General features: G+C 36.0%; 1 protein-coding gene across 13 annotated transcripts in view; it reads left to right on the forward strand.

Moving 5' to 3' along the window:
- Positions 1–15,711, forward strand: part of MTMR3 (myotubularin related protein 3) — a 122,730-nt gene that overhangs the window by 56,585 nt on the left and 50,434 nt on the right. For all 13 annotated transcript variants that reach the window (XM_063088067.1, XM_063088071.1, XM_063088068.1 and 10 more), the window contains 2 exons: positions 6,132–6,181; positions 14,689–14,771. In XM_063088067.1, coding sequence (XP_062944137.1) covers positions 14,769–14,771 — 3 coding nt within the window. In that variant the 5' untranslated portion in view covers positions 6,132–6,181; positions 14,689–14,768. The remainder of the gene's footprint in view (positions 1–6,131; positions 6,182–14,688; positions 14,772–15,711) is intronic.

Raw genomic sequence — 15,711 nt, forward strand, 5'->3', positions numbered from 1 at the left:
GACTGGAGCTAGTCTTTCTGATCTTTCCAAAGCAATTCTAAAGATTGAACTACCTTTGGCACTTAGATGAAATGATCCTGCTTAGCTTTTAATTCAGTTAATTTCTACTGATTGAAAGCCTGGATTTCCTATCATCTTTTCTTAACAACGGAGACAAGTATTTCTTTTGTTCTCTGTTGAATTATAATGTTTTTTTTTTCCTTAAGAGATAAAGAACGTGTCTTCATTTCAGATGGTGAACCTAAATGCTGCTTATAAAATTAGATTTTAAATTCTTAACTTCAATACTAAAATGATGCCTACTCTGTGATCTTTTATAGAGGACTTGGAGTCAGAAAATAACATTACAGTTACTCATAGAATTTCCTTACAATCCTATTGATTTAATATATCTGAGTTAAAGTATGAAGTGAGTGTGTTCTGCATAGAAGTGATTATAAAGAGCAAGTCAAAACATAATAAAATATCTTACATTCTTTCTTAAAATTATTAAATTTTTACCCTTTTTAAAAAAGCAGATTGTAAAGACACTGAATATGGTTGATGCTTTCTACCTTCACCCCCCCTTCTTACCTCTTGTATAAGGATTAAATTTAAAAGGAAAATACTTGTAAAATAACTGACTTAAAAGGGGACTGACTGTCAGTCTGTTCTTGATTGCTGTAACAGAATACCTGAGACTGGGTAATTTATAAAGAAGAGAGGTTTATTTAGGTCATGATTCTGGAGGCTGGGAAGTTCAGGATTGAACTGCTGCATTTGGTGAAGACCTCATGCTACTTCAACTCATGGTGGAAAATGGAAAGGGAAGAGGGCACTTGTGAAGAGAGAGGAGGAAGCAAAAGAGAGAAACTGAGGAGGCCAGACTCCTCTTAACAAGCTGCTCGGGCTGGCCCGTGGCTCACTCAGGAGAGTGTGGTGCTGATAATACCAAGGCCATGGGTTCGGATCCCATATAGGGATGTCTGGCTAGCTCACTGGGTGAGCGTGGTGCTGACAACACCAAGTCAAGGGTTAAGATCCCCTTACCGGTCATCTTTAAAAAAAATAAAGCTGCTCTTCATTCCTGAGTGAGAACTAAACCTGTCCCCCCCCCGCCCCCGCACGATTCTGTTCATGAGGGATCTACCCCCGTGACCTAAACACCTCCCACTAGGCCCCAGGCCCCGGCTCCCAACACTGCCATGTTGGGGATCAAATTTAAACATGAATTTTTTGGGGGACACAAACCACATCCAAACCATAGTAGATGTCAATCAAATTTTTTTGTTGGTTTGGTCACAGTTAATCTTTTCTGAGAACATGGTCAGGGCTTCTTCCTCTTACCTATTTTCTTTTTTTTATTGGCAGTTGACTGGTACAAGGAACTGAACCCATGACCTATTTTTCTTGAGATGTGAAAAGTAATAAGGCGCATGAAAAGTACAACCAAATCTTAATATCTGAAAATGCTAGAGCAGTAGAGTGCAGGCTGGCTTGTTAGTTCAGTAGGTTAGAGCACGGTGTTATAATACCAAGGTCAAGGGTTTGGATCCCTGTACTGGCCAGCACCCCACCTCCCCACCCCCAAATGCCAGAGCATGGTTACTTTGCTTTTGACTTCTCACATTTTTGGGTCCACATTTGGAAAAGCAGCTGTCAGCATTTAAGCCACTAAATGAAGACAAATGACCTTAAGTATTGATCACACTGATTGTTTCCAATTTTATTGTGGAGCATCCTTTGGGGAATGTATTCAAAACCTCTTCCAGATTAAAAAAAGGTCAATTTATGTAAAATGAAGAATGAACCACACACACACTAATGTAGATTCAGAATTATACAAGATTGGTCTTCTGGTCATTATTTATTGAAACAGAGCTTTTATTTGTTATAGTGAACATTATCATAAGTGTTAGTTTAAGAGATGTATTACCAGTGAAAGTTCTTTGATACGGAAATTGTAACATGATTATAACATAGAGTCCAGCTATTTCTGATAACTTACCAGAATTTTTTTTCAAGGAGAGGATGGTTGTTTTTTGTTTAGGAAATGAGAACATTTTAGCTGCTTATCTGAGCCCTACAGTTGGCAGAGAAATACAGTACACTGATCATGAAGTTGCATCTGGAACTCTGAAAACTCCCAGACCTTAGTGTTTCCAAAGAGGTAGAAAAGACATGTAGCTTCTATTGTTTTCTTTTTAAAAAAACCATATTGCTTGGGGGTCTCATTGACCCAGGGTACTGACTCAGTTTTACGTTTACTGTTTGATCTTTTTTAAAACATGGTCATAATTGGAGGGAAAAAGTCACACTGTGAGCACTTAGCACTGTGAGAATATCACAATTGACACTAGAATGGCAGCTGCATAAAGGTATGCACTTTGTTTTGTTCGTTGCTGCATCCCCAGTACCTAGAACAGTGCTTGTCACTCAAAAATATTTGTCAAATGAATAAGCTTCCCTCACTTATCACAGTAGGTGAATGTACCCATGCTTTTGAACTCTCTCCCTGTTTCTATTTCGTTTGTAGTTGACTTCAGCAAAGGTTTTAGAAAACTTGAAGTTCTGGGAATAAGACTAAGTAAGCCACAGTAGTTTTACTCAGCTGATAAATGCTTGGGTTTTGGTTAATGATGATTAAATCATCTCCACACCATGGAATAATCCTACCCAACATGCTGTATAGAATCCTAGTTTTGGATGTCTGAAAAGTTAATAAATATAAATGAGGAAACACAAAGCAGCAGGAAAAAAATCACCTAAAGTAGTGCCAATTGTAAAGCCGCTTTTTAAAATTTAATGCCTCTGAATTTTGCCTCCACCCTCAAGTTGTGCTCTGAATCTGTCTTAATATTCAATGCATGTGCAAGAAACATCCATTTGTTTTCACAATAAAAAAATTCTTTTATTCAGTGTTAATTCTTTTAAAAGATTTTAAAAAAATTATTCAGTGTTACTCTTAATTATTCTGCATTTGAAAAGTGAGACAGGACTATGTAAAAATCATTCCATTGTTCTTTTGAAGTTAAAATGTATCCCAGCCAAAAAAAAGTGCTGCTTTGGCATCTCCCCCTTTCCCCCTGCCATTTTAGAAGGCCTCACCTGAACCTCGTAGTTCTTCCTGGTGAATTTGGTTCTGATTAGTTTTTGTAACTGGGGTTCTTTTATTATATAAATGGTTCAATTGGTGTGCCTCTTTGCCCTTGTTGAAGCTGATGTGCTAGGTGGCACATAGATGATCAAATAAACTGTTTTATGTAGGTACTGAATACATCCATTCCTTCTTGGCCTTCTCAGGGCCTCCCTGCCCTTCCTCTTAGTCATTACCTCATTATTTTCAGAAAGGGACTTTGAGTATATTGTGTTAGGTTCTCCTCTCCAATGAAGCTGCACAGTGATATCCAATATTGTAGAATTTAATATTCAAATACATTAATTTTTACTCTCTTTAGGGTTATCTCGTATAATAAATAAAATCCCTATCCATGTGTTACAATATGTGATAGTAAAAATTTTACCCCTTATTTCAGGTAACTTCAAAAGATTTTTTTTTTAAACCCCCCTTGAAGATGGAACTTAAGGATGACCTTAACTTACGGGTTAACTTGAGGCTAACCCTGCTCCCCTCCCCTGCCCTGGTTGTCTGTTCATTAGTGCTTTTAATGTGTTTAAGCGTCCCTTGTAATTAGACTTTTTAGGTAACTGCTTATATTTAACATAACCACATTACATTCTACCTCTACAAATACGTGAGTGTTCAAGGCCACCCAAACATAACTGCTGTTCCTCTCTGAGGTATACGTGATTGGTATCACAGGAAGGTACCTTGTGTTACTTTCAGACTCACCTCTATGTGGCCCTTATCTGGCAAATAGTCCTAAGAGGCAGGGGTAGTTTTTGATTTTGCCGACAGTATTTCACAATGACACACACTTGTTTCCAACCAAGCGAATGTTTGATTGTGGTTATTAGGAAGAAGTCATTGCCAGCATCAAAGCCGATCTACCCGAACTTTTTTGTTGAGTCTGCCTTGTTGTTTGGTCCATCTCTTGGAACTTCATGTGTACCTGTGGAAACTTTACACAAACACTTCTGTATTAATGGGTTTCTCACATTTTTGACAGAATAAGTTATCAAGTAATTTCTAAAACATGTCAGATGATTCTTACAGTAGATATAGTAATTTCTTTGAATTAAATCTAGCACCATCAGTTTATTTTTACCCCTGTACTTGACTTGTCTGTTGAATTTAATCCCATTTCCCCCCTGCCCAATTACATGTTGGACATAATCTACTTGGGAGGTTACCTTTAAAGCCAGCATATGGTAGCTCACTAGCTTCCTTGGAATCTACCCTTCATTTTTTAATGATGTTGTCTTTTTTCTAGTCACCACAGGCCTTAAAATTTTGTAGTTATCTTTGACAACTTGCTCTGCTTCCTTTTTTCAATTCCTAATCAGTTACCAAGCTGAGGCAATTAATGCTTTGACTCACTTTCTTCCTTTGCATTTTTACTATCTTTGAGATACTGAGCTCTTAGTGATTCAAATCTGAACTACCAGTCCAGGAGCATCTAAGTGACTTTCCCACTCCAAACCATTCTTCTTGCTGCTTTCTGCTGTGTGGTACCAATACTGGCAGTCCCTTCTCAGAACTCTGAGCACATGCATGTCATTAGACAGTTAACCTTTTAGTACTTTGATACTTCTTGAATTACAATGTACTATGTCTCATCATTTTTTGAATGTACTAATTTTTAGGTGGAATGTACCCTCACACTTACTATTTCATCAGATTCTTTTTAACCAGATGAGGACAGTGAGACCCACCCCCTGTTCTTTTTAGCAAATGTTTCTTTTTTTCTTTCTTTCTTTTTTTTTGGTCTTTTTGTGACCGGCCGCACCGCGCTCAGTCAGTGAGCGCACCGGCCATCCTTATATAGGATCCGAACCCTCGGTGGGAGCACTGCTGCGCTCCCAGCGCCGCACTCTCCCAAGTGTGCCACGGGGTCGGCCCTTTAGCAGATGTTTCTAATGTCTTCTTTATCATCATAAAGTAAAAGTCATAGATAATATATTCTACCTACAGACATAATTTTAAAAAAATGATATAATTCCCTTGCTTTAATATAAAGAAAAAATAAAAAGAAAATGATTTGTAATAGTGTATATTCTGATATGCACATAGTCAGGTAAAATTATACCCTAGCAAGAAAAGTTCCTCCAAATTTACAAACTTTCTTGCTATACTGTTATACCTAGTTAAGCAACTTAACAGCAAGACAGGTCCTGGTACTTAATATAGTTTGTATCCGAAGTTGTAGATTATGAGTAGCTTTTTTTCTTTCTCAATAGTGTGTGATTAATATGGCCTGAGCTATAAAATTTAAAAGTTATTGGGATACAAAAATATTGCGTGTAAAATAGTTAAAAATACTTTGTTATTGCATATTTAACTTTCCCTTTACAGTTTTTACTCAGTTAAAGTCAATCCTTGGAGGTTATAGGAATAATGTATCATATTTTACTGTCTTCTTAATTTTAGGGTTTTGATATTCTGTACAGTCTTGTTCACTTATGTGACTTCATGCCTTGAAACAGTTAGCTTGAAAGGATGAATTGTGTCTGCAAAGATTGAGAGAAAGCATCACAAAGGAATCAGGTTGCCTAGGTCTTTTATCTCTGTAAAGGGCAGATTGTTGCCTAGTTGTGACAAAAATTCATTGTGTTTAACCTATAGTACCCTCACTTTTTTTCTTCAACAAAAAGATCTCTTGACAGAAGCCTGTTATGTGTACATAACAACTTAAACTATGAGGTCCAAGCCTAGAGTGGCTGTGATCTTAGTTTTTTAAAATACCTGTTCCTGTAGTGGCAAAGATTTTTCCTAGGAAGCCATCAGAATTGATGCTTGCTTGACTGAGAGAAACTCTTACATAGGAGTATCTGTAGGTTTCTGGATCCATTCTGTGCAATTAAACATTCTAAAATCTGTGGCTGACTAAATAATCCACATTGTAACAATTAAAAAATCTATTGTCACGGCATTCTGACTTGTAGAGAAAAGTCTTGCGTGGATATATAAGTGGCTTAACTTGATTTTTAGGGTATTTGTCATTGTAAAGCAACTGATTTTTCTTTTGCAGATTTCCTTGTGAATCCTAGTAGAAAAAGATTTTGGGACAGACTTCATTTGGTAAGTTCACTCCCCACCCTCCATATTCTCTGTGCTATTTTGAGTCAAGGAAAAGTTAACTTACAGATTGATTTTGGGGATCTTTTTATCCTTGTTCATAATTATTTAGATGAGTTTTTCTGTGTTCACTTTATTGGCTCTAAATGTGGTGGGTTTTTTTTTCTCTAAGAATGAGGCCAAGTTATTTTTTCCAGTATGTAATTGTGCTATAATATGATGTTCTGTGCCTGAAAAGTTGTATTTAAATTGAGATTTTTGTGAGTTGCAGCACTAATCTTTTTGTCTGAAATAAACAGTCCATATCAATCTGGAGTTCTTTTAAACTTGATTCTTGTTTGGGGTTTTCTTAAATTGGTATATGTCCGTATGAAAATCAAGGCCTCTTATGACTGGTACTGATCACAGTTTCTGAACTGTGAAGTTTAATTAGAAAGACAAGTTCTGAAAAGTTTGCTAGTCCTTTTTCCAATGTGAATGTTAATCCCTGTTCTGTCTCATAAAATATCCTTCTTTTCATAGACATCTATGTGTCTGTTACCATGTAAGTCTTTAGGGAATTATAATCCAGTTTTATTGAGAAGAGAAGTTGTTGCTTTGGCATTAAGTTTCTAAATCCAAATCATTCCCTTGTTCAGAAAACCCCTTGCTTCTAGAATCAAACTCCTTAGCTTGACAGTTAGGACTCTTCTTAGTAGACTTTAGACACATCTCCTGCAGCTAGTCACATGGTTTCTCAGTGCACCTAGTGTACCTCTTGTAGCCACACTGACCTACTTACTTTCAAATAGTCTCTGTCTTAGTCTGATTTCTTTTACTTATAACAGAATACCTGACACTGGGGAATTTATAAAGAAACAAAATTTATTTCTTACTGTTCTGGAGTCTGGGAAGTCCAAAGTCAGGGGTCCACATCTGGTTAAGGCTTTCTTACTTGTGGGAGTCCCGAGGCGGCACAGGGCATCACATGGGCCAAGCATGCTCACATGCTTGTCCAGGTCTCTCTTCCTCTTCTTATAAAACCATCAACCAGTTCCACTCCCATGGTAGCCCATTAATCCATTAGTCTATGGATGGATAGGCTATTGGGCAGAACCCTCATGTTCCAATCACCTTTGAAAGGCCCCACCTCTCAGTTTTGCCATATTGAGAAGTGGGTTTCAGCATGAGTTTTAGAAGGGACATTCAAACCATAGCACTCTCCATTGTGCTTTTTTGTCTTACTCTGCTGCATGTGCTGTTTCTGTTCCCCTTTGTCTCAGCAGCTCAAAATTAGGCTGGTTCAACCATTAAAAGCTCGAGTTTGTCACAGAGCCTTTCTTGAGTGCCTAGATTAGAATCTATTCCCCTGTCTTTTCCATTACCATGGAATTATGTTTCTACATCTCTTACCACACTGCCTTATTCGTTGTATTTGCTTGTCACCCTCATACTACTTTGAAAACCTTGAAGGCAAGGACTATCCTCATATTTGAATTGTCAGTCATACAAGCACTCCCAGAGTCCTGGTATACCAGTGCCTTCTCACTATAAATTGCTCTTGATTAGGTTTTTGTTTTGATAAAAATCAGGAAGGAGAATAGATTGGTTCTAGTAGAGATTGATTATCATAGTCTTGTTGATTCAGTTTACTTTTTGCTCCCTTCTTTCTGTATAGAGAAAGATTACACAGTATGTATAGCTGTGTCTTTGTAGACCAAGTTGCTCAGTATTGATAGTACTTGGTTGAGTTCTTCTTGTTTTCAAGCTTAAGTCTTAGTTTTTGAGTAAGGAATTGAGTAACTTCTCTTTAAAAGGTGCCTAAAAGATGAGATACCAAGTTCAGTAGAAAAATTAAATGATGCTTTACTTTTGTAAAGATATCTGAGAAGTCACATCATATCATAGGATGGTACTGACAGTGAAGCTGAGAGAAGCCTGAAGTTCTCCACTGTCAAATTCTCATACATATATTAAAAAATGAGAAATCATTTGACCTTGATGCTTGGAATAGGATCTTATCCTTCCTTTGGCTTTGGAGGGTTGGGTGAGGCTGGTGGAGGGGAGGGTCTACAGATTAGACCTTTAAAGAAGGAGGTGTAGGTCAAGGTTTCGGATCCAGATACTGGCCAACTGCTGGGAAACAAAAACAAAAATAAATAACATGGGAATGTAATCCTAACATATTACTTGGCTCTGCAGTGCTTTATATGTACATTGCCGTAATAATGCTTATTTACTTTTAACCTTAGAAAGTCAATCTACAGATAAAGCATGGGAGACATATTTATAAAACAATGAAAAAGTGTTACATTCTCATCTGAAGAAACATCTAGGTTTGAAGGGAAAGATATGAAATTATTAAATTAATTTTGACACTAAGAAGCATGTTGTTTAAATTAAGGGCCGACCCCGTGGCGCACTCGGGAGAGTGTGGCACTGGGAGCGCAGCGACGCTCCCGCCGCGGGTTCGGATCCTATATAGGAATGGCCGGTGCACTCACTGGCTGAGTGCCGGTCACGAAAAAGAAAAAAAATTAAAAAAAAAAAAAAATTAATTAATATATGCCCCAGATTAAAGGAGACTAAAGAGATATGACAAATAGGTGCAATATGTAATCCTGGACTGGATCCTTTACTAGAGAGGAAAAAAATCACTTGAAGGATGTAATTGGATCATTTGACAAAATTGGAATAGAGGTGGTAGGTTAGAGTATTATATTAAATTTCCTGAATTTGAAAACTAGAGCTTTGGTTATATAAGAGATTATATCTTTGTTGATATGAAATACACACTGAAGTAGTAAGGGTTAGAGAAGCATGGGGTATGCAGACCTCTTTTAAACAGTCCAGAAAAAATAAATAACTACTATGTGCACACACACACAAAAAGAAGACAGTGTTGGAAACTGTCCTATCCAAGTTCTTTGTTTGTAATGGAACATCTTATTTAATGAAGTACTTATCTGTAGCACCACGTTGACATATATGTACATGCATATATAAAGTTTATGGAAAGATTCAAATTATTTTTTATCTATCTTATCTATCTTATTTATCTATTTATCTATCTAGGCAGCTGGCCAGTACAGGAATCAAACCCTAGGCCTTGGTGTTATCAATACCATGCTCTAAAGCAACTGAGCTAACTGGCCAGCCCCTATTTTTAAAAATTTTTAATTCTATTTTTATAGAATTTAAAAATTATTTTTGAAAAAAATTGTTTGAAATACCCCCATGTATATTAATGATTTTTTAAGTGCTTATTATTATATGCCAGTAACTATACTAAGCATATCATATATATGTTTTAATCCTCACAACTTTTTGATGCAGCTGTTATTTTTATCATTTTACAGATGAAGAAACAGGCTAAGAGAGGTAGCATGACTTGCCCTGAAGGACATAGAGTTTTAGTATATGGCAGAATCAGGACTTAAATCTCATCTCCTCTCAGAACCATTGCTTTACATCCCTGATTGTTTTTTCTTGAGGTTATTACCATCACATTCTGTTTCAGGTTAAATGAAAACCTTTTATGTAATACTTATTTTGTTTCGGGTTAAATGAAATACTTATTTTGAGTTTACTTTTTAATAACTTTTTTTGTAGAAAAATTTATTTTCCTAATTTCAAATGTAAAGTTATTGTTCTAAAAGTATAAAACTGAAAGTCCCTATTTCCACTGTGTTCCTGAGGATAACCATTGTTAACAGTCCTATCATTTTTTTTATACATGTATAAATATGCTTCAGAATCAATACAAATAATGCTTATGCATATTTTTATTTTAAATTTTAAAATTATAGAACATTTAAAACTTCTACCAAGTTGATAACTATGTGTTGGTGACTTTGTTTCTATAAATAGAAGAGTACGTATATGCAATCTTTGGCAATAATAACCTCCCTGCACAGTCCCCCCTCCCCCACGCCAAGTTCATATTCTTTCACTTAGTAATTTCATTTTTAAGAATCAGCTATAGAAATAGTGACTTAGCAGAGATGTGGATAAGTATGGTTGTTGTGGCTTTTTTGGTTCTAACAGAAAAATGGAAACAACCTGAATTTCTCAGCAATTGATGAATGGTTAAGTTATAGTGTATTGGGATATAGTGGAACACTGAACTGCCATTTGAAAGTATGTACTGACATAGGAAGGATTTGATATGTTAATGGAAGAAAATAAGTTGCAGAACAGTAAATACAGTATGACCCCTCCCCAGCCCCCCAATTTTTTGGAGGTAGATTATGTATGTCTTTGTATATACATAAATAAGTATCTAGACAGAATTATAAAGTAGTTAACAGTGGTTGTAGTTTGGTGTAGATGAACTGAAGGGCAGCAAGGAGTGAGAAGGGAATGTCTACTGATTAGTTTTTGAAAAAATAAGTTATTGAGATATAATTCATGTACTGTACAGTTCACCCATGTAAACTGTATATATCAGTGGTTCAATGTATGATGTTGTGTAGCCATCACCACAGTCAATTTTAGAACATTTTCATCACCTCAAAAAGAAATTTCATACTACTTAGCTATTATCCCCCTTACCCTCCATATTCCTCAGCTCTAAACACCCATTAATCTACTTTCTTTTATTGATTTATTTTGTTTTTATTTTTTCTAGGTAATAGGCTATTTTTATAGCAATTTTAGGTTTACAAATAAATTGAGCATAAAGTACAAATAGTTACCATACCACTTCCCGCCCCCCAACCCTAGTTTCTCCTATTACTAACGTATTACATTAGTGTGGTACATTTGTTACAGTTCTGAACCAGTATTGAACTATTATTATTAACTCATTTTCGCATTAGGGCTTCCTCGTTGTGTTGTATAGTTCTGTGGATTTTGCCAAATGCTTAATGTCAATGTATTCACCATTATACAGAATAGTTTTGCTGCCCTGAAAATCCTCTGTGCTCCATCTACTCATCTCTCTCCCCCTCAACCCTGGCAATCACTGACCTTTTGTTCCATCACCTCAAACATTTTTTATCATATTTTTAATCTTTCTTTCAAATTTGTTTTTCTCTTTGGTAAAACTAGTCAGACAGTGAGATTAATCCACTTTTTAAGATTTCTCTGTTCTGGACATTTTATGTAAATGGAATCATGTGATATGTGGTCTTTTGTAATTGTCTTTTTTCACTTAGCATAATGTCACGTGGTTCATTCATGCTGAAGCATATTTCAGTACTTCATTCCTTTCTATGGGCAAATAATAGTTTATTGTTTGGATTATACCACATTTTGTTCATTCATCTGTCAGTGGACATTTGGATTATTTCTGGCTTTGACAGTTTTGAATAATGCTGCTATAAACATGTATGTACAAGCTTTCATGTGGACATATGTTTTCATTCTCTCGGTTAGATGCCTAGGAGTGGAATTGTTGGGTCAGATGGTAACTCTGTGTTTAATCCAAAGAGGCTGCACCATTTTACATTCCCGTCAGCACTGTATCAGGATACTTATTTACTTTTTACACCTTTATTTTTAAAATTACTTACAAGGAGCATGCATTACTATTATAATTAAAAAATTAAGAGTTAGTCTGCCTGTCAGACTAACAGTAAGGACTCATTTCTTCCATTCGTGCTGATAGAATAACTACCACACTGGGGCCCAGTTTTTGCAAGTGAGGTTCTGTAATGACCCCAGAGTATTTCCTAAGGATTGGTCATATATGCTCTTTGTAGTTTTAAAAGGAACACTTAGCAGGTGCTTGATTCAGATTGGCTGCAGAGTTCATGATCTTTTTTTTTTTTTTTAAATTAATTTGAAATTCCTATAGCAATTTTATCTTTCCTCAGATGCTTAAAGCAGCATCTCTTACTTGATACCAATCTAAATCAAATATACCAAGTTATTCAAATTCTTTGAACTATTTTTATCTGTTTCTTTTTTCCCATCCTTGACTGTAAATTCTTTAATCTCCCCTAGCCCCCACATCCAGGCCTTTCCCTCTGTTAGTTGTACTCCAAAACACCTTTCACATTTTTATGCTTTTACTCTGTTTGAACTGCCTCCATTCTAAATCAAGCCACCATTCTCTTCCTGTAATTATCTCTTGATTCTCTTTTTATTCTTCCCCTCCTCTGATTCATTCTCTCCACAGCAGCCAGAGTGATCTTAAAATGAAATCGTGTCACTCTGCTGTTTAAAACCTGTCAACAGTCGTCTGTTGTAATTGGACCATAACATGTACTTAATACTATTTACGTCATCTTTTCCTCGTGCATTTCTCCAACTTCAAGTCGTGCCACTTTTCTTTCTGATTCAGTATGTTTTAGCTACAGTGGTTTCCTTCGCTTAGTTCTTCAAAAATGTCGAAGGCTTTCCTGTCTTAGGAACACATGCTGTTCCCTATACGAGAAAATTGCCTCGCTCTACAGTGAGGCCTTTTCTGACCACCTTATCTGAAGTAAGTCTCCCATACCCCCATAAATTCCCCAGGCTCTGTCTCAGCATCCTGTTTGTTTCCCTTATCACATTAGCACAGTTTATAATTATTATTATTTTTTATGTCTTCTGCACTGGAATATAAGCTGCATTAGTGCAGAACAAACACTGTGTTATACTGTCTGACACTTGGTAGATTTTTGGTGATTTTTTTACTGATGGAAGTGCAGCATACTATTTTACAGAGTGTTTATTTGTTAAAGAAATGGAAGGCATCAATTCTGGGTGAAGACGATGTTTAAATAGATTGAGACTTTTAATGCTCAGTAACAAATCTTTGTCTTGGTATTTCTGAACTCCTTAAAAAATTAGGCTTGACTGGGAAGATAGCTTATGTGTATATGATATGATTGCCGATTGAGAGTTGACTTTGTAACTGGAATTTGATTTCTAATTTAGTGTCACTGCAAATGAGTACATTTCAGTTGGGATACCTAACTCTATGATGCCTGTGAGAGTTTTTCTTTAAATTTCTCTGGAGGCCAGCAATCCCCCCACCCCCAATTTCTCTGGAGAAAAAAAAATCTTAGAAGATACTAAATGCATATTGATGTGTTTATTTACTGTGTAAATACTGGCTTTATGACAGCTAGGACTTAGGCTCTTTAGATTAGTTTCCAACAACTTTAGTACATTGTAAGATTTCCGATTTCCCTAAAAATCTCAACTTATTTTTATACTTTGAATCAGGATCCAGAGAAGATCCCTATATTAGAGTCGGTTGACATGGTCACTAAAGTTACTTTTAATGTATAGGTTTCCTTTCCATCTCTTTCTTTTGTCTTGCGGTTTACTTTTATAGTTTGGGTTATTTTTCTGTAGTTTTCCATAGACTAGATCATTATTTGCATTCTGTATTTCACTAGCAGTTGTAAAATAGTGATGTCTAATTCTGTCTTTCCTTCTTCATGTATTAGATGGAATACTTCCCTCATCAACTGGTTGATTCTATACAAGTTTTGATATATATTTGTCGAAGTATATGCAGAATCCAGGGGCATCATACAACTTCCACCAATACTGCCCTATAAACACTGTTGTCTCTTGCCTGAATTATTGAAGTACCTTTCTAATGGTCTCCCTGCTTTCTCCTTTGCTCCTACCCAACAGCCTCCTCTATTCTCCACCCAGCAGCCAGAATGATCCTTTAAAGTAATCATCTCATGCCACTGCTCTGCTCACAGCCCCCCAATGGCTCCACACGATATGGGCCCTGCTACTTCTTTGATATCCTCTGTTCTCTCACTTACATTACTCTTAAAGAGTTTGTTAAATGTTAAAGCCCAGGCCCTAAAATAACCTCTATTTGTGGGAGTTTAGCAAACCAGAAATGTTGGGTTTGCATGAAACTAACCTTTTTAAAGAAAAGAGCAGCTTATTAAAGATGATAGTGCTTTTATTAGCCTATTAGGTTTTTAGTTGGGTATTCTTTCTGCTTCTATTTTATTGTTCTGAAAAACCAGGTAGGGGCTGGCCAGTTAGCTCAGTTGGTTAAAACATGATGTAACACCAAAAGTCAAAGTTTCAGATCCCTATACCGTTCAGCTGCCAAAAAACAAAAATAAAGAAAACACAAAACAGGTAAAGGTTTTTGTAAATTTTCAAATGAGCATAGACGTTGGAGGTAATAAGCCAATTCTTTTTGTATTTTGCTTATTAAGTCAGTTTGATTCCCATAGATTGGGGGATCCATTTTGAATTTACAGATAACCACATAAACATCCTGAAATACTTTAACAATATTGTTTTTGCATTTGCAGATTGATTTTAATTATTTGCTTTACTATTTTTACCTAAGTTTTTATAACATTTTTTGTATCAACATTAGGAATGTTAGCCTTTGCTACTTTTTTTGCTGAAATAGGTTAAGACTGGAAGGATTTTTATAAAGGCTTTGGATTTGACTAGTGGGGAATTGGCTAGGTGATATTCAGCTGTTTCTTGGCTGACTCTGATCTGGTTTTTAGGCCCATGTATGTATAATCCCTTTAATTAGGCTATAGCCAATTAGAGGAAAAACTTGACAATTTTATCCATCCCCCCCACCCTTTTTTTTTTTAAAGATCTCAGCATAAGAGAAAGAAGAGCCTTATCAGACTTAAGAAGGGACGGAGATCTTTCCTCCTAATCTGGACCTCCTGTCATGGTAAGTACAAGGAAATAAGAATATTAGAGTCGAACTCTATCCTGGTAATTAAGTGAACACTAATAAATCCATAGTTACCCATTTTTTTGTAAGATATTATTTCACTTTTACTAACTCTCTTCTTGTCTCCTTCTTTTATTGTTTACTTAATAGTAATACTTATAGAGTAGTGTATAGAGCAGCTTCATTTTTATTTGCTGTAATCCTGTGAGCTAGGTAGTGGCTCTTAATTTTTAGTCAGCTAGTAAATGGAATCAAGGCTAAAGCAGTTGGTTCTTGGACTCCAGGTTTTTTAATTCTTTTTTTAGGAAGTATGTAGCGAAAACATGTTTTGTTCATTAGTTTGTTTGGTATATATAGGAGAATTGTGAGATGATCATACATATATTCTTTCTTTTTTAAATTTATTTTTAAATTGGCAAATAAAAATCCTATATGTTTATTGTGTACAACTTGAGTTTTGAAATATTTGTATTCTTTGTAGAATGGCCAAATCAAGCTAATTAACATAATATTACCTCACATAGTATATATACTTTATAAATTTACCTTTCTGGATAGAAGCCATTCCCATTGTCTCTTTAAAGGCAGTATTTTGATCCCATAGTAGGTGGAGAAGCTCTGCTCATACCCTGCTTACATCTTTGACCAAAAAGAGCATATAGTGGACATTTCAGTGACTTGTGGGCCACTTAGGGCCCAGTCCAGGCAGAGAAGGTTGGACCACAAGCCAACCATATTTTCATCAGTCCTGAGGGTATGTAAACAGTGCTTCAAGGCTTAAAAAGGAATAGTCCTCTGTAATACTGTCCTACCTCTACCTTGTGATTTTTTTTTTTTTTTTTTTGCAGTGATACTTACTGAAGATGAAGTTTTTCTTTTTATTGTAACAAAGTTGATTGTACTTATCTGCGGGGTACAGAGTTGAACGTCAGTACCC

Source organism: Cynocephalus volans, chromosome 2, assembly GCF_027409185.1.
Source record: "Cynocephalus volans isolate mCynVol1 chromosome 2, mCynVol1.pri, whole genome shotgun sequence".
Taxonomy (NCBI): Eukaryota; Metazoa; Chordata; class Mammalia; order Dermoptera; family Cynocephalidae; genus Cynocephalus; species Cynocephalus volans.